The 27,874-nt window shown below is 32.7% G+C and overlaps 1 protein-coding gene across 1 annotated transcript; it reads left to right on the top strand.

The window, feature by feature from the left end:
• Window positions 1-1,870: 1,870 nt before the first annotated feature.
• LOC118184683 (uncharacterized) lies at window positions 1,871-27,874 on the top strand. The gene is made up of 8 exons (XM_035354391.2): window positions 1,871-2,030; window positions 5,396-5,490; window positions 10,596-10,745; window positions 21,708-21,971; window positions 23,786-23,911; window positions 24,075-24,404; window positions 25,219-25,364; window positions 27,722-27,874. The coding sequence occupies exons 2-7, from the start codon at window positions 5,403-5,405 to the stop codon at window positions 25,332-25,334; spliced, it is 1,074 nt and encodes a 357-aa protein (XP_035210282.1). The 5' UTR covers window positions 1,871-2,030; window positions 5,396-5,402; the 3' UTR covers window positions 25,335-25,364; window positions 27,722-27,874.

The following is a 27,874-nucleotide window of genomic DNA, read 5'->3' on the forward strand; positions in this document are numbered from 1 at the left end:
GAATCCCGCGAGGGTACTGCGGGTTTCCTTGATTTGAAAAATTCTACGAGATAAGGAAATAAAAAATCTAATGACTTTACACTGAAGCCCGAGCTCAAAGGTAGTAAACGATAATTCATCACCACCAGGATTTGGCGGCTGGGTTCCCTCATTCCCAGTCGCTCTTTAAAAGGGGGAGTACTCTTATATACGGCAGTTTAACCCTCTTTTCCATATGCCTTCGTGGTGTAACTGGAAGCGCACTCAACGCGTATTTGGAAGGTCCAATCAAAAAAACCTAATGACTCTACATGTTATTTAATTTTCTGTAAGTTCTTCAGCTTGGTCAGCTTGGTTAATTATATTCTAAATAAATTAGATATTGAAGATTACAAGTATAATTGAACAGTCTCGGTTTAAAATTTGGTGTTTATCTGGATTGCTGTATCGAAGATTCTCCTTGGGGTTTGGCTCCTCTTGGTTAACATTGGGGGACAGTCTTTGACCTGACTTTGTTCTCTTTGTGGGTGACCGGCTGTAGCTCGGTCGCCATTGCCTTGCGTGCTTAAAATTTTGACTGTGTGCAGTTTTGTCTTCTTTGGTTGACTGGGAGTTTATGCCTCTTTGGATCGCCTCTAGAGGAGCTGGCATAATTATGCGTGTAAGTGTGTGAAAAAAAGTCTTGGAGCCGTCTTCTCTGACGTACTGTATAATTTAACAGCATAACTCTCTCTATAACTTAATTATACTAAGAGAATAATTTTGACCTATTACAGCAGTGTTTTTGGAAGGTACATATTATACAGTTACCTACTGTACAAAAAAGACTGCTCTGGTATTGAAACACTGTTATCAGAAAAACTGAGTTAATACACCTGCAAAAGTTGCCATTGTTTTACTATTAACAGACCGTTATTAGATGTCTACAAACTAAACACTACTAGTATTATTTTATTTTGTAAAGAAATCTTTGAACTATTGTTTAAATTAAAAAAAGAAATTGCTCGGAGAAATTTTACACATCATTAAAATGTTCTAGCTTTATGTAGAAATCGATAAAAAAATTGAAATGCGTTAGGTCCCGAAAAGTAAATAATTTTTTTAGTGACATAATTTTTAAATTGCAGTTAAGAATTCCTCAGATTGATTAAAATAATGTATGCTTCTTGCGTTTCGTAAAATATTACCGTTGAACAATACATTTCAATAATGCATTTCAACAGATATAAAATATTTTTATTGTTTAAGGATCAAAGTATTCAAGAAGATTTGGTTACGTTTTATATGCACTAGTATTTATTGTGTTAAAAATATTTTTGAAGTTGATTAAAATTGTAGAAAAAATTTAGTCTGCCTTCGACTTTAAGCATAAATTTTTTTGCCGTTTTTCAAAACTGCTACCATCAAAAATCATTCAAAATTTATATTTTATTGCAAATTTCCGTCTGAAGAATGCAACGAAACTATTTTTGTGTACATTCATTAAAATACCCGTGTACCTGCCTTGAAATGCACTAGTTATTTCTTCTGATTAATACTGAAATAATTGGATCAACTGATAAATACCTGCATTATTATAATTTTTCTAAAATAAAGACAAGGATTCTGATTCACTAAAATATTTCAAGTACCAGTTTTAAAGATGCAGTTTATAAAACTAACAGACACGTGCTGAATATTATTATATGCTGACATTGATAACAGTGATAAAAAAGATCCGGTAAAATAGTTTAATTCACAAACTGGATTACACGTCTGCCAAAGAGCAGAACTAGACTGACCCCTTGCATATTTAAAATTCGGATCAAACCTTATTCATCTAAGTCCACGAACAGTTGACGTATCACGTGATCATTAACTTTTAGAACGAGGGGAGGGAACAAACACTATATAAGAATGCAGTTCAATCCCGACGAGCTCTGATGCTCACTTAGTTCCGGTGACTGCGAAACCAGTCACCAACAGAAGCGGCTCAAGTTCAAGGTTCTTCTAGTGAACTTCTATTGCGCTGACCCGTATTTTTCATTCGCTGGGATAGAGAAAAACTGCAGGTAAGTTGCATTTCTCGAACTTTTCCATTAGTTATGAATATCATTAATCTAATGTAATATGAATGAGGCAATGAGGTAAATAGTATTTCATTTATTATTATTGAGGCAATAGAGAAAGCTTTTTTAATGAAACATGCAAAATGTTTTGTGATAGAGCCATAATAAAGCCAATCTAAATGTGACACTCTGTTAAAATTTAAAGTTACGAAAACTAAGAAATTTATGATTTTTAAAATTTAAAATTGTGTTTCAGTGTGTTCATTTAAATTAACATTCCATAGGGAAAAGGATTTAAGAATTTTCTTCTTAATCATGATGTACATTATAAAGAATGCTCTTGCTTTTGCTCTTTACTAATGTTGAAACTACTGTTTCTATGAATCACGAAAATCGTCTTCAAAAATTTTAAAAAAAACATATCCTCCTGTAGAAAAGATGGCTTCAGAAGAGGATTTGAATTACATTCAATTTTCGAAAAAGTACGCTAATGACTTGTTAAAATTTAAAATTCATGGTAGAGATGTGGTTCGTTAATCCCTTTACATAGGTAATAAACTTATCATGTATTTCTTATAAAAAAGTTGAGTTACGAAAGAAATGAAAAGAAAAACTCTGAAAGCTGTTGCTTCTATTGCTTTATAACTTGATCTTCTTAACTTCAGTCAACTATTTAATTAAACAAATTCGTGGTTATATTTAGAACCAATAGAGATCAAGCAAACGAAGTCACAAAATGCCAAAAGTTTTTACTTCTCTCGAGCATTTTAAGGAACGTTTTCTGACATCTTTTATTTAGTGCTTACCTTCTGTAATTTAAAAATAGACCATGGATTTACATAAAATCATTCACAAACGTTATTTCTTCCAAAAAGGTAGTTTTTCAACAGGTAATTATAACCACATTGCCAAAGCATTGCAATACTTCTTCAAAACATTGCAATGTTAACCATGATTCATTTCTTTAATACTTTAATACTTGAATCTTTAATACTTTATGCATTTTTGTGAGGTAAAAGTAATCTTGTAAACCACTTTTATGAAAATTTCATCCAGACGTTCAAGTTTGCTAGCTCTGACGAAGTTATTAAATGTTGAAGTTTGAAGTCCTAATTGGAAAATAATTTATTGAACACGTTTGGCAAATCTTTCTGAGCATACGAATTTTAATTTTGACGAAAAGTGTTAAGTAATTATATATTTTAATGAAATGATGATATAGATGAAAGTGATTAGGATTAACAATGAAATATGTTAAATGAAAATACCAAATCCAAAATTTATTTTTGAAATTGTCAGTAAAAAGAATAAACTAGCACTCCTTTTTAGGCATTCAATAAAAATTATAATACGTCGAAGTTCAGTAGAGAAAACATTCAACTCAATTGTCATCCAGAGAAATGTTGTTGGGTAATTTTTTTTTATCGTGGCTTATTTTTGATCTTATTGATATTTTGGGTATCGTGTGCCGGAGTCAATTTCTCAAGCCTGAATGACTCCGGAAACTGAAGAAAAGCATGCGGAGGAACGTGCTCATCATATAAATTAACTTTTAGTTGCGTGTTCTTGGAAAGGTAATTACCTGGGGGGGGAAATAGCTGACCTGGCGATGCGTTTTTACTAGCAACGCCTCTTCTTGTTGAACTAGAAGTCATGATATGTTTGCTATTTGAAGAAATCCCAGCAACATTTGGATAAACAGAAATTGAAGGCGAGTTTTAAGATTGCAAAATGTGACGAATGGCCAGTTTGGAATAATTAATATTTAAACGAAATGTATTGTTTATACATATCACACTAAAATATTACAGAAATATATAAAGAACTGCATTAATTAGACTAAAATACAGAGTGAGATCAAGAAATGCATTATTATTCAATCAATGTAATTTAACCCAAGTACTTATATTTGTATGTTAAATCTTAATATTTTGTAAGAATGTTTCTGGCATTAATTATTTCAATATCAAATCATAATTAATTAAAAAACTAGTTTCTTTATCAAGTATAGTACAATGCGAATTATTTGATAAATTTACCCCAAAATAATAATATTTAGAGCACAAAAATACCTTTTTTTATCTATTTGAAGCACAAGTAACGAAACTTCACCTGTCATGAAAATGGAGTAAGATGGTTATTTAGAAGTGCAATGATTAGCAAAATAAATATCTAATGCCTAAATTTATAAACCTTGCCTACAGATGCAGCACTTTGTGAGGTCAGAAAATTCACCTCATTTTTAGGCATTCAGCAAGCAAGTTCATTCGTTCCTAACAAAAGCCGATAGTAAATAAATCTATCATATCGGATTAGTGTAAATGTATCTCAGCTGATGAGTTTTATTTGCCATTTGTAATGGCTGGAAAATGGACTGTTGATAGCCATTAGTTACAACGACTGAAAGTTAGTTGGATATAATTTGAAACCCTGCATCATCTGCCATGAAATTTCTAGCCTAAATGGCAAATTTCATTAAATGGACTGTAGTAAATGCAAGTGAGATAGACTACTTCAAAGTTCAAGTGATTACATTTTCGATTTTACAATGGGCAGTTTGTTATATGCTGTATCACATATCAGTTGCATTGATCTCCTCACCATCTGTGATCCACCAAGTGCTGAATAGAGAAAAACCACTGAACCATGGTAGTTGCCTCCCACCCAGCTTTCCCGGCTGTAGAAATGATTGACTACATAGAATGCTTTATTCGGCATAAATGTAAGCAAAGACTCCCTTATAAATTCTCCAGCAAGTAATCGTTCTCATGACATGTAACCCTAAAGCAACTTGTTATGAATATATTACACATTTGTCTGTCAAACTAAGGGATTAAACACTCAGAAAATAATTTCGCTTAAAAATTAACTATATAAATACCATACATATTTACACGATAAATTACGAAATGCGATTTTAAGTTTAGATATCATGATAATATTGGCCTCCGACAAGAAAAGTGTCGTGCTAGAAGGCCGTTCAAAATTTTATTTCAAAGAATACAGAGTGAATAAAAGATACCACTTATATTTTATTCTTTAATGACAACGTACTTTTATTTTAATTCTGATTGAACTACTGAAGAGCTAAAGAATGAAAGCTAAAAAAAGATTTGTTTTGTGATCTAGATTCTTCGCTGTATCTAAAAGATTCAGTAAGTTCGAGTCCAATTTAGTAAACTGTGAAATTAAAAACAGATTTCAGTGTTATATAGGCATAGCTTGATTCATAATTCGAAAAGAAATATGTCAGAATCAATAACTGAAAGAATTGTTAGACATATTATCATGTTATGCATTCTTTTTTTAACGTAAACAAAAAACTGAATTAACAAATTTAACTGAATTTAAAATTTATTTACTTGCAGCATAAGTATGGCTTTAACTCTCAAGATTTTACTTGCTGTTGTGATCTTGGCCTTCATTGGATCACACTGTCATGGCCAGCGACCTCCTGGTATAGGTAAGTAGATTAGCTACCTGGTAAAGATATGCTACCGCTATTTTAATTCTCGTTTAAGGTATTTAAAAATTAACTCCCGACTGTTTCTCAGTAATTCAATTTAAAAGATGAAATAAAAAATTTAAATTTCAACAAAAATTTAACGTCATTTACCTTTATCTACAGATAAAACCTGATATGAAAGGAGCAGAAAAAAATTTCGGGTTAATAAAACTTTTAGAAAATTACGCTTAAAACATAATTAGAGGATTAAGCAAGAAACATATTTCTTTAGCTGTTTCCTAAAATAATAATAATAATAAAAAAAAATGTTTATGGTAGGATTAAACACAAATCTGTTTAACAAACAAAAATGCCTCGTTAGTCGGTGTAGCGGTTAGCGTTGCTGGCTGCCGTATCTTTGGATCCGGGCTCGAATTCTGGAAAAGGATTGGATGTTTCTAAATGTATAGTGCCTTTGCAGCATGGTAACTTCAAATACAACGCAAGTCGAAAGTCCTCTCGAGTGGTTTGCTAGTAAGGAAAGAGGGTTGGGAGACCATTGGACTTATCCCTCACAAAACTGGGACAGAACTTAGCATTGCCCTCCTGTCGTCATCTATAAGGTGCCCAAGGCTTACACCAAAGATGCAAGCTGTGCTCCTCGCCATGATAAAATTCGTAGGCTTGTTTTGATAGTTCTGTCAGACTAGCGACATAAGTCACAACAACAACAACAAAGAAAAACAGAAATCATCATACGCTTTAGAGATGAATGAAATTTCACAGTATGAGAGATGTCGGATAATAATTAAGAGCTAGAGATTCAAATTTCTCATTTCATATTTGCATCACAGAAATTATAATGTTATGAAATCTTATAGTTCTGATGGAGAGCAAGATGACATATAAACTATAATGAAAGTCAATGAAATTTTTTCTTAGCATTTTGATTTTTTTGTTGTTGTTTAATAGGAAATGTATTGTTACCTTAAAACACTAGCTTGCGCAGTTTAACAATAACAGCACTTTAAAGATATCTTATCCTGATTTCTTCTTTATTCTTCTTCTGAGGAAATATATATTTATACTTTGTAAGCGTGAGGTAAAAAATGCGTAATTAATGGGAAAAAGATCAGTTTGTTTTTTGAATTCCAAATTAAAAATAAATCGCATTCCTTTATTAAATAATGATGATTTTCTTTCAAGGTCATTTTTAATTTTTGATACAAATTACAATGCCTTACTTTCAAATGCAGTTTTAATTGCTTAAATCAATTACGATGATTTTCTTTCGAGCACGTTCTTAGATTATTTTTTAATAAACAATGAGCAAGATTCCATTGAATAAAATGATTCAGATAATCATGAAACTGCAAATTACTTCATATGAGGTAAAGATTTTTCAAAGAAGGCTAGCATATGCCTGCCCTATTGTAATGTTAGTACCTATAATAATTAATAATCGATAATAATCTCTAATAATCGGAGTGCCAACAAAAGTCTGCGCTAGCGGTCGTCAAAAAGTACTTAAAGTGCTCAGAAGCGGATCTCTAATTATAAAACTTAATATAGAAGATGCTATTATGCAAATTATGTTCAATATGAAGTGCATTTCATGAAATAACTTTGAAATTCCAAAATTTCAATTAAAGCAACGTAAATGAAAAAGGGTATTTCACCTTTTCGTACATTTAGTTTTCATGGTTTTAGTTTAGTTGTATGTTGAATAAAACATAAACTTACACATTTTAAATCAGGTCCCTCGAAAGAACTGAAAAAAAAAAAAAAAAAAAGAAAGAAAGAAAGAAAGAAGATTCTTATTAAACTTACTGCAGTAATCTTCTTATTAATTTTATTACAAACCTTAATTAAATTATAAAGGAATACCAAATCAATGCATTTAAAATGTTTATCAGTTTCATACACAAATATATGACTGAAATTTAGAATTAAAAATTTCCATTTATTTCAAACGTCGAAAGAAGATATCATTCCGTGGTGTTTATGTTCTAGCTATCTCAAATATTTATTTTGGAATTGTTTAAAAAATCATGCAATCTCGCTCATTTTAAATCATAACTTAATAACCTATAATTTTAAATGGAAAAAAATGTAGGTCTTTTTATATTGTTTCTTAGTTACTTTTGAAGTAGCTGAGAAACATCGCTTAATTAAAAAAAAAAAAATTTAATTAAAAAAGTAAAGTATGAAGTTTAACATTATATTCCTGCTTCGAAGTTTATATTTTCTGAGAAGGAAACTTTAATAAGTACCAAGATTGAATAGTGAAGAGCTCTGTTAAGCCTCTTATTGACAGAAATTGTGATTTAACTATATTTTTCGTCCTACTTTTTTTTGCTTTAAATACAATCCAAATTCAAAGAAAGAAATCCATATGCTATGCAGTATTTACTTAGCTTTCTAAAAAACGCAAAAAGTTTTCTAATTTGTTTCATCGGTCACACCGTAACAAATGGATTCTACTAGAGAGAGAGACCTCTGAGTCAATGGAAGTCGCAAATGGGGGGGGGGAGACTTTTGAAGCATACTCGATGCGTGTCCGGAGTTCGAGTTCCGGAGAAAGTACTGCATATTTTTCATGTCGTCTGTGTCCAAATAACTTAATGACTCTTAATGATAGTGGTGCCCGAACTAAAAGGTGGGGGGCTATAATTCGTCACCACCAGGATTTGGCGATTGGGTCCCTTCATTCAACTGTCGCCTTTTAAAATGGGGGGGGAGGGATATATAAGGTATTTTCTTCGTTCCGCATGCCTTCGTAGTGTAATTGGAAGCATACTTGGCGCGTATTCGAGAGGTTTGGAGTTCGAGTTCCGGCGAGAGCGTTGCATATTTTTCAAGTCTCCAGCTTCAAAATAACCTAATGGTTCTACAGTGTATCTATAAAAGATTGTGAATATTAGCCAAAGCATCATTTTTACTAGAATACATTTGACATATATAGATGGAAACGAAAAAAAAATACATATGAATTGGAAATATAAATAGCTTTGATGAACCCATAATGTAACAATGTAAGAGCAGAATTATGTGTGAGCAAACCAGTAATGCAATCGATTTGTTCAGTACGGAAATGGGTATAAGCAATATCAGTAATATAGTTGACATTTTTTGGATGCGTATTATAACACACGTATAATACAAATTTATGCTAAAATAATAAAACTTTTAATTCACAAGAGCATGGAAGTTAGGAAAGAGTTAAAGATGAGTCTTCGTGCCTCTAAGAATAACCTTCTAAGAGGCTAAAAGTGACAAACTCAGATCTTCCTTCCCCTTAGGAATCTGAAGTGTATCTTAGAATGGAATTAATGGCCAGTCTAAAGCAATGTATTCACGGAATTATTTGTAATAGCTAGGATAACAAAAATCTGCACTTTGAAATAAGTAATACGCTTAATAAAAAATAAGTGTTTATCCATTATAAATAGGAACTCAAATTTTAGGAATTCCTTCAATATGCGTATTGAGAAATAGGAAAAGTTTTGATGCTCTATGATGATTATCTGTTTATAAACACGAAACCTCCTCAGAATATACGATTTATATATTAAAATATACATTGCACATTTTATATGGGCATACATTGTTACAGTAAGCAATCGTTGACTTGGTAATGCATTTTCTGAGTGGAATATATATGAAATTTGTATTTACAATGCACAAAGAAGTAGTATTTTGAAGTATTTTAGTTAAATACTTGCGCACAATTGTTATTATTTAAGTAACTAAGAAACTTGCAGATAATTTAGATAAAGGCCTTGCTACAAGCTAGGAAACACTACTGAATGGATTATTTTTACTCAAAAATATAATAGAGAGAAGAACAAATCTGATCTTGTGAACTTCACTTGTATTTAAAGAGGTCATGAGCTGATTAAACAATTTTAGAAATACATCATTATTTAAATTAAGTAGCCATATTCTCTTGTGATTACGAATTAGAATTAGCAGTTACAATGACTGAAGCAAAATTATTAATGGTTTAAGAAAAAAAGGCTTTTTGGACCACCCAAATAATATTCAGTGGTTTAAATAACTATTTTATCTGCTGACTTTCATGAAACATCTGCTGTCTAGCTGGAAAAGATGGCTCCCTGGATCACTTAAAAGTGTTCTGGGATAAAAATATTTTTCTTGCTACAAACCTATAAGTTTGTTAGCCGCCATTCTAAGAGTTTTTTAAAAAATTTTCAAAAAATTTCCTTGTTTCAAAAATTTTCCTTCAACTAATTTTATGCATATATGAGTTTTGGTTAGCTGTTTACGAGAAAAATACAGCAGATGCAGTAAAGTAGTAATTAAATTAGCTGTACTTATCATTTCATTAATAATCTCATAAAATTGTGTACACTGTTTAAAAACCATACCAAGGAGGAAAAATTCAACTACACTTGATCCTTGAATTTTGTGGGGGGTAAGGACACCAACAACCAGCGCATTTCTCCAAAACGCCTTTCTCCCTTCTACCCTTCTCCGAATCTAAATATTACTATAGCCTGATGTTTCGCAAAAACTTCACCCCCCCCTAACGAATAAATTAACACCTGTTTCACATCCTAAGTCTATTAATGCTGTATTCTTTCTGAAGGAAAAAGGACACGACTAGCACCATACAGCGTAGTTATCACAATAATACAGTATGAATTGCAACTAATTTTATGCATATATGATTTATGTTAACATTTTTTATGTTTCTATCATTACCAACTGCACCATATGAGGTCTTTGTGTGCGAATTTTAATATTTATAACACAACCTTTTTTTATGTTATTGAAGGAGATAAAATATTATCAACACAGATTTTATGCGTTTAGGGCATAATTAAATTTGAATTTTTGGGGGGTTGTAGGTTATGTAGTTTATCTGTTAGTTTTTTCTAATTGTTGTAAATCTCCAAATAATTTTTGAATACATTTTACTGAAGGACAAATAAAAAGTAAAATAAAATCCCGTATATAAGCGTATTCCACCATTTCAAGGAGTTTTTAATCTTGCTATAATTTTACTTTGTATTCCTGACACCTGTTAGATAGAAAAAAATACTTGTTTGTTTTTATTAATGACGTACTCTTAAAAACTGCATTCTTGTATTTTTCAGGAAGCATTTTTGACTTGGTTCGACCTACAAATTCCGCTTGTACGGGTGACAGCGGAGATCGAGGAAGTTGTTTAACGAGCAGAGAGTGCGGTGATCGTGGCGGCCATTCCATCGGAGTCTGTGCTAACGGGCTTGCACAATGTTGCTACTGTAAGTGCTGCCATCTGTATTTGAAGTCTGTAAACAGCATGAAATCGAACCAGATGGCATTTATTATTTTTTAAAATCTAATCAGTGGCGTAGCAAGCATAACTGGAGCCCGGGGCAAAATAACGTTTTGGCGCCCCCCACAAAAAAACTTTCAGTAATATAGTGTATAGAATATATTCGTAATAAGAAAATAATGCAAATAATAATAAAATGCTGAATCTGCCATAAAATACTCAAAAATATATTAAGATTAGTCACTACCTAACTGCACTAGCCTTGGATTCTGAAATGCATCTGTGTCGGCGGAAAAATCTGACATACGATGATCTAGAATTAGTTAAAAAGGTGTTATTTATTTTACATATTTATATAAGTGTTTTTAAAAAGTACAGTTTTTAAACAATTAAAAGTTTAATATACATTATAGATAAATAGATATGTGGCAACTTGCCTACTACAACTCAACTCTGCCAGTCTGATAAACCATAGCAACCAAAAACAAAAATGATGTTTATTCCATTCAATTGTTATAATTGTTTAACGATTTGTCTCAAAAAATTGTACTACCATAATTGGTGACACGTATTTATTACGAATAGCAACCTTCAATGTTGCACGAATATGGAGTTTATATGTTTACATTCTGAGCAACAGTAAGTTATCCAGTGTGATGAGATGAAGTAAGACATCCACCTGTCATTTCAAGCTTTTTACCGCATTCCGGTGAGTCAACATATTTCTGTCATAATTTCAGCGGATATATATATCGTCTGCTGCATTTGAGCCTCCAATATCTCTGATTTCAAATACCAAGAAACTGTGTCACTATATACATATTGATTATTTTTCTATACATATTATTATTGTGCATATTCTATACATATTATTATTGTGCATATTCTATACATATTATTATTGTGCATATTCTATACATATTATTATTGTGCATATTTGATTGATCTAAAGTGGTTGACAACGATGCTGCTTCGCAATTGGCGCGAGTGGCAGTTAAGCCACCGCTTTTTTCTCGCCGAGACCCATCGTTTATGGTTCATTCAATTGGATGCGCAGTTGAGTCACATTACTGCCGACGAAACTCAATTTTATACAGTGATAGCCGCGTTAGAATCAGAGGTACTGCAATCAGCTCATGAAATAATTTTGAATCCACCGACGACGAACAAATACAAAAAAATTAATTTCTGTTTATGAAGAATCCGAGACAGTTAAAATCGAGCAGCTGTTGCATGATTTACGGTTGGGTGATATGAGGCCTTCTCACTTGCTGTCTAAAATGTCAGATTTAGTCGCCGGTAAACTAACGGATAACATTCTTAAAACATTATGGATGAATAGACTCCCATCTAACATGCAAACCATTTTAGCGGCCAGTAGCGAGCCACTTAAAAATCTTCCCGAAATCGCTGATAAAATTCACGAGATGGCCATTCCAGCGTAAATACACGTAATGCAGGCTCCTGGTCCAGGTATTGTGGCGTTACAAGCTTATATTGATGATTTGTTCAAACAGGTTGCTCAGTTAGTAGTCATCCAAGCTGAACCTTTTCAGCGCAACCGCTCCACATCACGTGGTCGAAATACACGCCGTAGCCAACTGAGGAAACGTTATCAAAGCCCTCCTCCGAGTATTTGTTTTTATCACCACAAATTTCGAAACAAGGCAAACAAATACCGCCCACCGTGTCGTTATAACGACCAGGGAAACGAGAAGGGCTGTTGCTCGAAGTTGTGAACGACAGCGGCTGGAATTTTGCACGCCTTTTTCTCATCGAAAAGAATTCGGGCTTAAGGTTTCTTGTAGTTCTTGTCTTTTGATGTTTCTGTCGTTCCACCACGTTTTCACGAACAAAAGCGCCTTACCAAGTTACAACTTTATGTAGCAAATGGAACTCCTATTCAAACTTTTGGTGAACGCCTGATATCTGTTGATTTAGAATTGCACCGCAACTTCCAATGGCCATTCATGATTGCTACTGTTTCAAGTCCTATTATTGGCGCAGATTTTTTTCAAAAATTTTCTTTTCTTGCCGATCTTAAGAATCGCCGTTTGATAGATTCCACAACCAACTTAACTTATCCGGGAGTAATTCGCAATAGTCAAGATTTGAGCATTAAACTGATTTCCGGTAACTACCCACGACATCAACTTCTCAGAGAATTCCCTACAAACACGCGCCCAGTTATGGGTATTTCCGAACCCAAGCAGAATGTATTACATTATATTGAAACTACCGGACCTCCGATTGACGCTAAACCAAGACGCTTACCTCTGGACAAGCTTAAAGCCGCCAAAGAGGAATTTCAATACGTGATGGAACAGGGAATTTGCCGTCCTTCAAAAAGTTCCTGCGTAAATCCGCTCCATCTAGTTCGAAAACGAAATGGTAAGTGGCGATTATCGCTGGTTAAATGCAGCTACAATTCCTGGTCGTTACCCAGTCCCTCACATTCAAGACTGTATGCAAGTTTTCGAGTGAAAAGCTATTTTTACAACCATTGATCTTGAGCAGGCGTATCACCAAGTGCCCGATAAGCCAACTGATATTCCAAAAACTGCGGTTATTACGCCTTTTGGACTATTTGAGTTTCCGGTCATGATTTCGGCTTATGCAATGCTGCTCAAACGTTCCAACGCTTCATGAACCAGGTGTTAAACGGCCTCGACTTTTGTGTACCTTATTTTGATGACGTCTTAATCGCCTCCTCTTCAGAGCAAGAACACCTTTCACATTTGAGAACAGTTTTTGAACGTTTTCAAAGGTACGGTGTCAGTCTTAATTCATCCAAATGCGTTTTTGGCCAACCAAGAGTATGCTTTCTTGGTCATGAAATTGCCTCTGATGGCGTTCGACCCCTTCCAGATAGAGTCACCACTATCCGCGATATGCCCGAACCATCTACAGTGAAGGACTAACGACTTAAGAAGATTTCTTGTTATGCTCAAATTTTATCGACGTTTCTTACCTCATGCAACAACCATACAAGCACCTCTAAATTCTTTTTTGGTTGGAATCAAGAAAAACGATAAACGTGTTATAACCTGGACCGCAGAATCTCGCGAAGCGTTCCAAAAATGCAAAAATGATTTAATTTCGGCAACAAATTTGCAGTATCCTTCCGCATCTAAACCGTTATCACTCTACGTTTATAAGGTATTTCTCCCGCTTTCCTAGCGTGCTTTCGTGGTGTAGTGGTTTTGCACGCTGGGCCGGTACTCCAGAGGTCCGCGGTTCGATTCCCGGCGAAGGCGATTGCTATTTTTTCAATCTCTCTTGCTTCCAAATATCCTAATGTCTCTACAGTGGCGCCCGAAATAAAAGGGGTGTTGAATGAGGATTCTCCACACCCAGGATTTGGCGATTGCGTCCCCTAAAAACCCCAGTCGCCCTTTAAAAAGGGGAGTATATAAGGTATTTCTTCCGCTTTCCTAGCGTGCCTTCGTGGTGTAGTGGTTCTGCACTCTGGGCCAGTACTCCAGAGGTCCGCGTTTCGATTCCCGGCGAAGGCGTTGCATATTTTTCATCTCTTCTGCTTCCAAAAAATAACTTAATATCTCTACACGTTGACGCATCAACGACAGGTATAGGAGCAGTTTTAAAACAGAAAGGTCAAGAATTATGGAAACCCCTTTCATACTTTTCTAAAAAACTCTTACTAGTACAAACCAGATACAGCACTTACGATCGCGAATTATTAGGAAATTATGAAGCTGTGAAATATTATATGCTATAGGCATATGCTATAGGGACGCGTTTTCATGATCTTGACAGATCACGAACCCTTAATCTATACTTTTCAGCAGCCTCTTTTCAACAGCGAAGAAAGCTTCTCCTCGTCAAATGAGACACCTAGACTTCATAGGGCAATTTTCAACAGATATCTGTTATATTGCGGGTTCGCAGAATATTGTAGCAGACATCTTGTCTCGTATTGAAGAACTAGCCGTTCCTTCGCCAATAAACTTTGCTGCCCTTGCGGATGAACAACACCGGAATTCAGAACTACAAACCCTCTTGAAAAGAAAATCTTCCACTAATCTCAACTTGCAGCCTATGCAGCTGTCACCTGGAAAATCACTTTATTGTGATGTTCAGGATTCAAGATTTCGACTTCCCTCCGGGTCGACTGTTCCTCCGGGTTTCGCCATGCCATTTTTAGTCAGTTACATCGTCTGTCACATCCTGGCATCAAGGCTTCAAGGAAACTTATATAGAAACGTTTCGTATGGCCTAGCATGCAAAAGGACATAGCCAACTGGATACGTTCATGCTTGGAGTGCCAAAGATCTAAAATTGTCAGACACACTACCAACCAACTTAAAAATTTTAATTTGTCCTCATCTCGCTTCAATCACGTGCACCTCGACTTGGTCGGGCTCTTATATTTATTAATAATAATATAATACATGAATAAAATTAATTATTGTGTATACATTTTTCTTACCTTGGATGAAGCAAATTTATCATTTACTTCATCAAAGTCGATCCTTCCAAATTTTTCTCTTTCCACACTTAAAAATGCTAGATGACTTAGGAGATCTTGTCCCACCTTTGATTGTAAATATGTGAAAATTTATTTTAATTTGCTGAACGAACGTTCATAGTAAGTAGTATTTAAAGTGCGACTCTTAGGTTTGGAAAAACATATTCTCTATAGATATGTAGTGGAGTTTTAGGTTCTGTTTCTTTTCTACTGTGGAGTAACGTCATGCAGTCACATTCACTGCTCAAAACAATTAGGGGATATTGTGGGTTCGGTATGAAATAACCATATAATCGATAACATTTTTGAACAAAAGAAAATAGAAGAGATTATAAAGGAAAATTATAACGTTTACAAAGTTGGGAATATGCAAATTTAGTCTGTGACGTCGAAAACTATGTGTTTTAGATAAGGAGTAAGGAACGACCTGCAGTATTCCTTTTGTAATAGAAGATTAAAAACAATTCACATGCGTTAAATGCTTCGTAGAAGTTAATATACAACGTCTCAGGAAGATGGCTTAGTTGAATTGGTAGCCAGGAAGGCCATCAGCCGTTTATAGGAGAGTCAAACGCAATCCATTGTAGCGGAAGCGTTACGAATCTCAAAAAATGTCATTTCCAGATTATGGAATTGGATTTTGGAAACTGGATATATTTGAGAAATTCGGGACAAGGTCGTGTTATCGTTTTAAAATAAAAAGCGGGAGATATACGTGCATTTCGTTTAAATATATATCTCTACTTTGGAGAAATAAAGTGATCAGAAAGAACGTTTTGGTTGATGTACTGCAAACATTTTATTACACATTTTATCACACAAATCAAGAAAATAATTAATTATATTACAATAGTTATTAATTTTAAATATATTTTCCAGAAATCGATCAAAATAAAAATAGAAATTTTCCGGAAAATCTTGTTTGGAGACCATTTGGCGCCCCTGTACGAGCGGCGCCCGGGGCATCATGCACCCCCTTGCCCCCCTCTCGCTACGCCACTGAATCTAATCACTTTATAACTCTTGTATTAAAGATATTTAATAGCTATACAAGTAAACGAATTGCACATGAAAGTGAATTTTTTTATGGTCTAATGGGGTTTTTACTTAACTTTGAGTTGAAGTAAAATTTAGTTAAATACCAAAGGTAAAAAATTATGAAAGGTAGCGAAACTGAAGCTACATATATCCTTTGAGTGACATTACTTTTGCTTTAAAATTAAAACGCAATTTAATTTTTTCTGAAATTTCTTAAAAGGGAAAATTTTCAGCATTTCTTTATTTGTTAAATTCGGAATTAAATGCAACTTAAAAATGAATTTTATTAAAAATATAAGCACTGATTTTTGAATGTAATATGTTATAATTGGCTGGATACCATGGCTGAATTAACCATTAAGTAATATAAGCACGTGCTTAAGGTATGAAGGAAAGTAGGCACTACAAAAATGTCCTTAGGAATGAAAGCAGAGATGGGGAACGTGCGGCCTCCGTGAGTTCCTTGTGCGGCCTCTAGATCTGGTATTAATATTTAATTATATAGATTACGACAATTTGAAAAGTAATAGAATTAAATAACGTGCTGCCATCTATTAAGCATAACATGAATTAGAGTGCTGCAATGTTGAAGCTCTAGCGTTCTTCCATAGTCTGAAATTATTGCCAAGCTGGCGCCCTTTTCAGGTTGCCAACATCCAATAATGGAAATCCTTCTGTTTTGTTCTTATATTTGTTCCACGGCTCATCCTTACTTGAAATACACTAATCTTGTTGCTTGTAGCATTCACCACCCACCGGACACTGTGACGGTGACTGTTCTCAGCCACAGACAGTACCTACTTTCCTCCCGGTACACCGCCCCCCCTTAGCATTCCCCCGTATGTTGCGAAGTTGGTGATTTGTATTTATATGTGTGTGATTGTAACAGTCTCATCTCATTTTCCTATTGGCCATTGTGAAAATCTAGTTATTGTTTTACTTATTCTGAGGTTTTATTAATACTCGGTTTTATTGTATTTTTAGTAAGTATATGCTTACTTAAGGATATTATTTGATATTCGTTTATCATGTCAAATTGTAAGAGAAGAAACTTAACTAGAGGAGACAGAACATTAAATGTAGAGTGGAAGTTAGATTGTTTCTTTACTTCTATGAGAGATAAAATGGTGTGTTTATTGTGCAATACGGTTTTGACTACTTTGAAGAACACGAATGCAAATTAGCACTATTTGACTCATAAAGAACATAAATATTTGAATTTAGAATGTGAATCTCGACAATCTGGAGTTCAAAAATTGAAAATGAGAAACATCATGAACAGGCGTTTTTTTAAAGCTTTTGTAAAAAAAAATACCACTGCAGTTGCTGTTACTTGCAAAATAGCACGTATACTTGGAAAAAGAGACAGACCATTTAGTGACGTAGAAATAATTAAAGAATGTATTGCTGAAGCACTTGGTATGTTAGATCCAGAAAAAGTCGATAAATAGAAACAATTACCTCTTTCAAAAAGAACTATAACAGATCGGTCGCACGAATTAGCTGAAAATGTAACAGAGCAACTTCGTAAAATTATACAAACTGGAGACGTTTAATTTTCAGTTGTTTTAGATGAAAGCATTGATAAAACTGACTCGGCGCAAGTTTCTTTTATTCGTGCTATAACTATACGAAGAACTTGCGCTGGATACGCTAACTAAAAGAACTCGCTAAACTGACGTTTTCGAAAACTTCAGAGAAATATGCCATCGATACAATTAAATGTCAGTAATTTAGTCAGTCTCTGCATCGATGACGCACCTTTCATGAGAGGCAAGAAAGAAGGATTCGTTGCTTTAATTAGAAAAAGAAAATTGATATCATTTCACTGCATTTACATTAGCAAAATCTTTGAACAAAAATAATAATTTTGCAAGACGCTACAGATAGGACTATTTGGATTGTCAACTATTTTCGCGTAAATGCAATGCGTCATCGCGAATTTCGGCAAATGCTAAATTTAGACGAGAAAGTGTGCAGTGTTGATCTACGGTACTACTGGTAAGGTTCGCTGGCTATCAATAGGACAGGTTTTGATAAAAGTTTTAACTTTACGAAGACTAACCTTAAACTTTCATCAAGAAAGGGAAAACTATGTGATCTCTCAAATGAAGCATTTTTTTAGAAACACTAATTTTTTGGGGGGGTCTGATATTATGACAAAACAAAACAATTTAAATATTTGCCTGCAAGGTAAAACAAATCATATATATGAAATGTGGCAAAAGATCCAAGCGTTTTGAAAAAAAAAAAAAAAAAAAAAAAAAAACATTTTTCAAAATATTGCTCTCTTACTCTGATATATCTGCAGAACACTTCCCGGAGCTAGCAAAAGTGTAAAAATAAAACAGTCAATGAATATGTACATATACTGGACTTTTTAATAGAAGAATATACTGAAAGATTTTCAGATTATCACGAGTACACTTCTGCTATGAAACACATTTGAAACACATTTAGTAGATATATCTAAAGCTCCTACTTCATTACAAACGGAGTTATTTGAGTTGCGGGAAGATATCATCTTCAAATCTCTTTTTGACGCTAAAAAGGTTCCAATAGAAATCTGGAAAAATGCTGTTGAATATTCATGACTACGAGAGCATGCATGTCGTTTACTTTTCTCCATTGGAAGTACTTACTACTGCGAGTCAACACTTTTTTTATGACCAAAAATAAAACTAGTTTAAGAACGCAAATTACAGATGCTCATTTAGAGGCTTTACTAAGGGTGCGCGTTACGAAGCTTGATCCAGATATTCAACTGCAGGTAAGAAAAAAATGCAAATATCCCACTAACCCACTAAATTAAATTTTTCATCGAATTATAACATTATTTTACATACTGTTGCTACGTTGGTTTTTTATAACTTAATATTATTACTTTTCTATTGCTTTTCTTCATCATGTAATAAATTTTTTGAAAACTATTTCTACTTTATTAGTTTTATTTGAAACAGCATTAAAACATATGTAGCTGTTATTAAAAATTATTAAAAATTAATGTTATAAAAAGTTATTAGCCTTATGTGAATACTAAAATATTTTATGTTGTAAATTTTTATTTTAATAAATGACTTTTTTTCATAATTTCTGTATAATGCAATAAATTGATAAAACTATGCAAAAACTATAATAATTTCTAAAAAGGTCGTAGTTATTGGCATATCAACTTATGCAGCCTAATTTAAATGCGGCCTCTCATGGTAAAAAGGTTTCCCATCTCTGAATTAAAGAAAGGGAGCACCAAAATTTCCCCGTTGCTGGTTTTACCATGGAATGCATGGTGCAGCTAAACCAAAACCAAGAGAGGATGAATAAAGAAAAAACTGGCGTTAAGCACATGTGAGGACACTAAAATCACCTCTAAATGTCATAATCAGGCGAAAGAGAATTATAATGAAAGTGAATTCATCTAAGCAATCAAAATCTAAACTATTGTTAAAAAGTACCATTGATTCTTATTAAAAGAAACGATAAGTTCTTCTAGAATTTTAAAGTTTTTACTTTAACGTTCGTTCGTTATGTGTTTGAAATGTTAGTTATAGGTTAATCTAAACGCATTCGAACTTATCTTTCCTCAGAAAGTGTTATTTATAATTTCATATGGTTCATAAAGCTCACACAGAGAAATGTAATATTTTCAGAAGCTATGATCTATGGTTATACAATGACAAAATGACCATCTGAGTGGCAAGGCTTCATTCATTTCATTTTCTGTGAATAATTTGTAGCGGCTAATTCAGTTCTAGAATTTTACTTTGCATCTTCAAGACTCATAATTTAAATTTTGCTTTTCTGGAAAACTGTTGATGTTACGCGCGCACACACATCGAGCAAATAAATCAATAAAAGAAAATGAAAAGAAAATTAAAAAGAAAGTATTAGCTTCAAATCAGTATTCTTCAGATGCATAAGCTTGTAAACATGAAATTTTTCTTTTACCATTATCACTGAGCATACAAATGGATAACTGTTCTTGCTCGATCGCTATAAGAGCTCTGCTAATGCTTGGACATTTTGTCTTGTTAATTTAATTTTTTAAAGCTGCTATTTTAATATCGCAGTTTTGCATTCATAATATGAATTCTGAATCTTGTCTTGATAACAGAAGAATACCTATTTATCTTGCATACAAAACAATGCATATGAATTTAAGTTAAAAAGAACCAGTGGCTAAAAATGCACTTGTTTAAAAATATTATACATTTCATAAGAATTTATCAAATTTTCTCATTCGCATAAAGCTAATTTAAATTTAAATTATGAAAATTTAATTGTATACGAGTAAAAGATTAATTACTGATGTGAACTAATTTTCAGAATGTATAATTCCATTCACTTTTTTGAACCAAAGAATAAAAGTAACAGACAGCACTGTGCATAAAAATGTAGAACAACTGCATTGTTAACACAATTAATAACTCAAGTGCTGTTTTGAAGAAAAGTATGGTGTTTTTAGAGCAATTAGCATAAATTATTACGAAAATATGAATTAATTATGATTTGCTTATTTTACAAAAGGTAGAAATAAATAGACTAGGAAACGTAGAATAAATAGAATAGAGCTTAATTTTTTTCAATTGAAATGAACTCCCGATAATGATTTGCGAAAAAAACATGAACTAATTAGGATTTGCGATTTTCCATCTTTCATTTTGTCTTACCGTTAACGTTCCATAAACAGAATAGAGCTTTATTTTTTCAACTGAAATTAACACCCGATAGCGATTTGCGAAAATATGAACTAATTATGATTAACACCCGATAACGATTTGCGAAAATATGAACTAATTATGATTAACACCCGATAACGATTTGCGAAAATATGAACTAATTATGATTTGCGATTTTCCAACTTCTATTTTGTCTTGCCGTAACGTTTCCTAAATCTACTCGTATGTAACAGAAAGAATCCCTTTTCGTCCTTCAGGAAAATTCCCTGAGTGGGTTGCAGGTTTGTAACGCTTCTCAGGGTTACCATAATCTGGCGCACACGCACTCTTCCGAGATGTCAACAAATCGCCAAGGGCCGGTTATCTGAAAACTGCCTTTGGAGCATATTATATTTATTCATAATATGACTACATATGCATATGTATGTATTTTTAAATGTCTAATATTTGGTTGTCTTATTTTGTAAATTCTTACCTTCATATAAAGAGCAACAGGAAAAAAAATTGACTCTTGTTAATCTTATACAAGTTGAATATACATAAGGGGGAATAATCCCCTAACGGTTCTATAATAAATTCTATTTTATGCCAAAAATCAACTGTCCACCTTTTAAAACTGCTTACCATTCACTTCAAACTTAACATAAGGATATATTTTTAGAATTTTTTTTTTTTTTTTTTTTTTTTTTTGTAAAATTTATGCTTTTCCTTTACCTAAGTAAAAAATTCAATTTCTTGTTTGCAGTCAAATTTACCTGTGGTGGTGTAACAAGTCGAAATGAAACTGTATTTGTGAACCCGTCTTACCCACAGGGAGAGAATGGAACTGACACATGCCAAGTTACCGTTGAGAAACAGCCTAATGTATGTCAGCTGAGACTGGACTTTGAAGAATTTAGCTTAGCACAACCTGACATATTAGGTCTGTGTACAAAAGATTCTTTCATGGTCAGAACTACCGTTGGAGAACGCTTACCCATTCTTTGTGGAGAAAACAGGGGTCAACACCGTAAGTAGTTTTTCCTTTCGCATACAAAATTATGGTTAATAGAATTTTACCAAACTTTTCTGGTACTTACTGTTTAAATCAACCATTTTGGAGCAAGTCGACGATTTTTTACAAATGAAAAGTTAAAAGTTACTTATTGGGCAAATTGGTGGTTTTCGCGAATTTTTTAAAAAAGATTCCCATACTATGGATATTTATCGTAAGCTGGTAGACATTATCAATATACTTTAGAAATTTAAACTACAAATTTAAATTCTTAAATATGGATTACGTGGTGCATTAAAAAATAAAATACTTTCATTTTCATCTCCAAGCCTTTGTGTAATCTTTTTTGCACTATTCTTCTCTCCAAGTACACAGCGATTTGTTTTCGCTTAAAAAATCTTAAAAGAATTTCAGAGACTCGGCATCTTGCAAACTTCGGCAACTCCGGCTATCTACCGAATTCATCTCCTCGTTAATCCCTTTAGATATTTTGAGCAAAATTCTGTATTCCTGCAGAAATTTCTGCCATTGCTGTCAAATTCCACAATCGCATATTTTAAATTAAGTTTGCTGCAAAAAGAATTCCGATTTGTTTATAAAAACCGTTGGAGCTTGGGATACAACAAAAAGAACGCACACAAAAATGGCAACCTTGCTTGACTGAAAGATTGCTTTAAAAATGGTTGCCTGAAGAATGTTTATGTGTATGGTTGCCAGAGTCTGACACATTCTGAAAATCTGGCGACTTCCAGAAAGGTGGTTTTGATAACACATAAGCACCACATTTGTTTATATACTAGTCCCTCAGTGAACTTATTGAATGATCATAAATTCCACACATTGAGAAGAAGGACAAGGAAGTAATGTGGGCCAGTCTTATGTCTTTTAATTTCTACATATTTTACTTTATTTTAAATGAAATCTGTTGGAAATTTTTAAAAGAGAATTTATAAGCCAGCTTCCAAATCAGTGTTATTCGAATCACAAGTACTGAAAAATTTCAGTTGTTTTCGCATTAAGAAAGAATGGTTGCATTTATATCAATTTTGTTCTTCTTTTTAATTACTAATAGGTGATATTATAGATGAATAAGTAGTGATATTTGAAGATCATATGCAGTTTTGCAGATCCTATATCAGTCATTGGAGAACTAAAAGACTTGGCTGGAAACATAGCTTCTCAGTAACTTGAGTTCGACCAATAAAAGCAGAATTTTTTTTAAATATATTGGAATCTTATTATCTGAATTTAAAGTTTTAAAGTAAAATAATTACAAAAACTTGAGAAACCAAACTTCTGTATGTATCGAAAAGCTCACATCAAACTTAATTCTAACCTTAATATTACCTTTTATATATGGTCGCAGAAATCATTTTAACGGATCTGGTTCACTACTATTCCAAGACATCACTTGCCTGTTACCACCGAGATCAATTTTATTAGGGAATCTTAACTGAATTTAATGAGTGAGTCTTAACAACCAAATGCTGCTTGAATCTGATTTTAAATTTTCAAGAAGTCTGCATGAAATAGAGCATACAGGTCTCAACATTGCGAAATGTTATTTGAAGAATAAAACTGAGCTTTTTTTAATATAAAAAATTTGTATTAAGGAAATAAATATCAGTTTTTTCTAAAGTATCAAAATGTTTTAAGCTATAAGCAGTAAAAAATTCTTCTGAAGTTAGACCATCTAGTAATTATAACCAAAGGCAAAGAGCTGCTTTGCTACTCAATCTGGCATATCATCATTTTACTTAGGTAACATTTTACACATTAATTGACAGTCTCTTGCTTCTAGGATTAATTTGAAATTTTTTATTTTGCAGTGTACATTGATATGGGCAGAGGATCTGGAAATCCCGTTGTTTTGAGCGTTGTGAGCAACGGAGACCGAATGACTAGGAAATGGAAAATAAAAATTTCAATGGTTTCCTGTAATAGCATGGATATGGGTAATTATTATGTTCTTCCATAGCTATTGTTGTTCTTTTCGTATTGCAATCTTTGCCAATTTTGCCTTAGCAAAATCTTGAAGTATAATTAAAAAGTTATCTTGATGGCTGAGAAATTTAATTACTGCGAATGACTTATTTGAAATTAGTTAATGTTTTTCAGCTCCACCTGGATGTTTGCAGTACTATCGCAGTCCAAGCGAAACCGTCCGCAGCTTCAATTTTGGGCCGCAGATCGACGGCCGGGTAAGATACTTGAGCAACTTGCGTTACACTGTATGCTTACGAGTGGAAGAGAACTTCTGTTCCATCAAATGGGAGACCGAGAAATCTGATTCTTTCAGCTGGGGGCTTCCAGAAAATGCGGGAGGATCAGGCAGCACATGCAACGACGACGACTTCATCTCCATTGACCAAGGGAGCCTTGATGGATATGGTGCAGGAGAGGACAGATTCTGCGGAACCAGTTTACTGGACCGAAATAGTGTCATTTGTATGTATTTTAGTTTAAAGTGCACTCCTGAAATAACCTAATATTTCTGATGAAAGAAAGGCATTTTATTTGAAATAAGATTATCATTTCATTCTATGATTTCAGAAATACTTTTAATGTAAAATAGGTTTAAACTCCAATATTAATGACACGAGAAATCTAATTTAATATTACATATTTCGAGATTTTGTAATACTCACAAGTAAATGTGCTGAATGATTTTTGTAAACTTTAACATTTTTACTCAGTTTATTTAAATGTAATTTAATGTCTTATTGACATTTTTCTTTAATTATCTACTCTAAGAATATTAAACATTTTTTAATGCTTAAAAATATATATTTTTAAAAGTTTCGATGATATATTCTCAAATTTATAATATGCACAGAAAGCATTACTAGGTGTACTGAATTTACAACAAAAAGTTAAGACACTTTTTTTTACCTCATTATAAACTAAAGTTCTTCCAAATGTTTGATTTAATATTCAGTAATTTTCGATTAAATTTGTTATATAAAAGCATAGAAAATGTAATTAAAGGAAATATTATGGAAATCTCGCTAAATTTAACAGTAAATTCTGCAGTAACCTTACAAATCCTGCTGAAATTGTTTAAAATGACTTTACTTAATATTTAAATTATTAAGAGTTAGTGCAAAAATTTTGAGTTTCATCAATATATGATATTGTAAAAATTTTCAAGCATTCATTAAAACTTAATTGAAATCTCTGAATACTTCAGTTTATTTATAAAATCATGAATTTTTTAAACAGTAGCTAACTGAAATAATATTTTATTAAATTTCTCTTTCAGCACGCAGTAAGCCATTCTTGCTAAAAGTTCGCAGCAATAGTGATGCTAGAGATAATGCGAAAGCCTCGCAAAGTGGATTTTCGCTAAGATACACACAGCTACCTTGCATGATATGAAAAAAAAAGCATAGATTGCTTTCATAAAAGGCAAGTCGATTTTCATGCATTGTCTTGATAAATGGAAGTTGTATACTATCTTTACCCTCTTATTAGCAGATCTAAGTATCATCCTAAAATAATTTTTCTCCCAATCACTGCTTATTTTAAAACCTTAATGCTAAGATGGATTACTTATGCTTCAAAAAGGCATTTCCCTATCTCATCCTATTTAGGCCTATTCCGTGTTTCTTTGACTCATTTAATACAATATTCTCCACTTATGTCTTTTTAAATGCATTAAGTCATCAGCCATAGCTGCCTAAATCTTTACTCAATCAGCATTATATTAAATCCCCATGTAACGAATGGTATTGTTTTATATTTTTGATTCAGATAAATTATTTTGCATAATTTTTAGAGACGATATTGCTTTGGGAGTGGTTATATGACATAATTTTTCTTCTAAGCTAAATAATTCTTACATTACGTCAAGATGCTAATTTATAGTTTATTAAATTTTGCATGAGCTAGCAAAATATTAACAAAATAGAAAAAAATCTATTTTTACTGACCGAGAGATGCAAAAAAGCAAAGTGATATGAAAAATTCTTGCTGTAAAAGTTATACTTTTTTACTAAACTCAGCTTGCAAATTTTATGGAGAAGGTAAACAGAATGAAACCGCCTGTAAGAATATTGATAAAGAAATATTTTTATGGGTTTTCCAATTTCGATGTTATTACAGACAGTTTTTGAAATCACAGTTATTTCAAGGAAAGAAAGTATTATTAGAGTAAACGAAAATCTCAGGTTAAAAATGGATCAACCTATATTCTGATTTGAAATAGTCGCTACAGATAAGAGAATATTCACCTGAACTGGTATTATAAATTTAATGTTTGTTTAGGCATTCTTCCTTGACTGCTAAAATTTAATCCTTTGTATATTGGTTTTACCAAATGAATAATTACCACACTTATAAACTTTAAAATGAGAGTTATTTTAAGAAGAACAGAATAAATTTTATCAAGTTCATTTCATAATAATTAGCATAATTACCATAGTTTCACTTATATTATATCTTCCTATATCTCAATATTACATGCTATATTATAGTATTATAGCTAAATTAAAGTTACTTGAATGCTAGAACCTAGTAGAACTAGAAGCAATTATTCGCTAAGTTCTACTGGGTCAGTAACAACAGCAGAGGAAGATTAATACTCTTTTATTTTAACTCAAATATATTTTAACTTTATATACACAGATGGTCCCACTCCGGCGTACAAATAGCCAGCACTTATGGATTTAACTTTAAAATGTATCAATGTAAAATTAAACTAATTCTAAGCTGAACAATCAGCCGAAGCTGCGCAGAGATATTTGAAGCATAGTTGGCTCTTTGGTTAATATCACCGATGTAGATTAACAGACAATTAACACGCGCGGCCGTAAAATAGCAAGCTTTAACTAGCAGGAACAATGTGGCCAAAAGGCAGAACGCCCTCTGTCTGAAGTAACTCAGACCTCAGCTTAAATGGTAGCTTCCACCCTACTTTGCATGAAGCGTGAAACTGAAAACTCATTCTGGCAGGAAAGCGGGGGTGGGCAAATGAGATTGTAAAAGGATAGGCTGTTAGGAAAGTAAAACAAAACCCCACAATATCTGTTATCATTTAATAGTTATCTAATGTCCTGTTAATGGCTGAACTATTCCATAAATCTATTCTATTAATATTAACAGAGTGACTATGTTTAACAGGATAAAGGTCAATGAAAAAATCATTTTTTCAAATAAAAGTTAATATTTGAACAAATTTTAAATATCGTCATTTTTTTGGTGAGGGGCAACAAAATAACTCAAAAATATGTGATGTTTACTTATTCATAAAAATAATACAAAATTATGGTTATGTTTTCATGCGGACGAATGACATTAAGCTAACTTTAACCTTCAACCTCCAGGGTGTAATTATATCAAATTATAAATGCAAAAATTTGTCCAAACTCAGGATCTTCTCCCTTCATCTCGCACCGTTTAAGCTACTTTTTAAAGATCAACATTATTTGGAGTAAAACATCCTTTAGCTCTGTTGTTTCAGTTGTTAGAATTTTCAGTTTCAATTTTATTGGTATTTAAAAGGCTCATCTACAAATTTGTAGGTTTTGAGTGTTGAGAGTACTTTCGAAGTAGCGATACTTAATCTTCCTTAAAGTTGTTTCTATATTTTACATATTTTAATGTAATAATTTGCTGACAAATAAATAAATCAGTATTTCGGTTTTCTTTATTTTGTGCATTGCAACTTATGAACTGCCTGATTTATTTAATCATTATAATATCTTAAATTTTACAGAGATTATGTTTTTTTAACTAATTAATAATTTATTTTCCTTTTATTTCAGAGCAAATCATAAGAATACTACCAGCACGTCTGAATATCAAAGAACACTTCAATCACATATTATTTATTTATTTACATCATTTAAAATGCTATAATAAACATTACTGTACTGGATACAGTGTATTTTCACAATAAAATATTTGATTTTTTTTTT

This window comes from Stegodyphus dumicola, chromosome X2 (assembly GCF_044657685.1).
Source record: "Stegodyphus dumicola isolate Sdum_Otavi_A_Nest chromosome X2, ASM4465768v1".
Classification (NCBI taxonomy): Eukaryota; Metazoa; Arthropoda; class Arachnida; order Araneae; family Eresidae; genus Stegodyphus; species Stegodyphus dumicola.

Bases quoted from the DNA above. Each gene is read 5' to 3' on its own strand.
- LOC118184683 (XM_035354391.2), top strand. From the start codon at position 5,403: ATGGCTTTAACTCTCAAGATTTTACTTGCTGTTGTGATCTTGGCCTTC. The intron at 5,491-10,595 runs GTAAGTAGATTA...TGTATTTTTCAG, and splicing joins CCAGCGACCTCCTGGTATAG to GAAGCATTTTTGACTTGGTT. The intron at 21,972-23,785 runs GTAAGTAGTTTT...TTTATTTTGCAG, and splicing joins AGAAAACAGGGGTCAACACC to TGTACATTGATATGGGCAGA.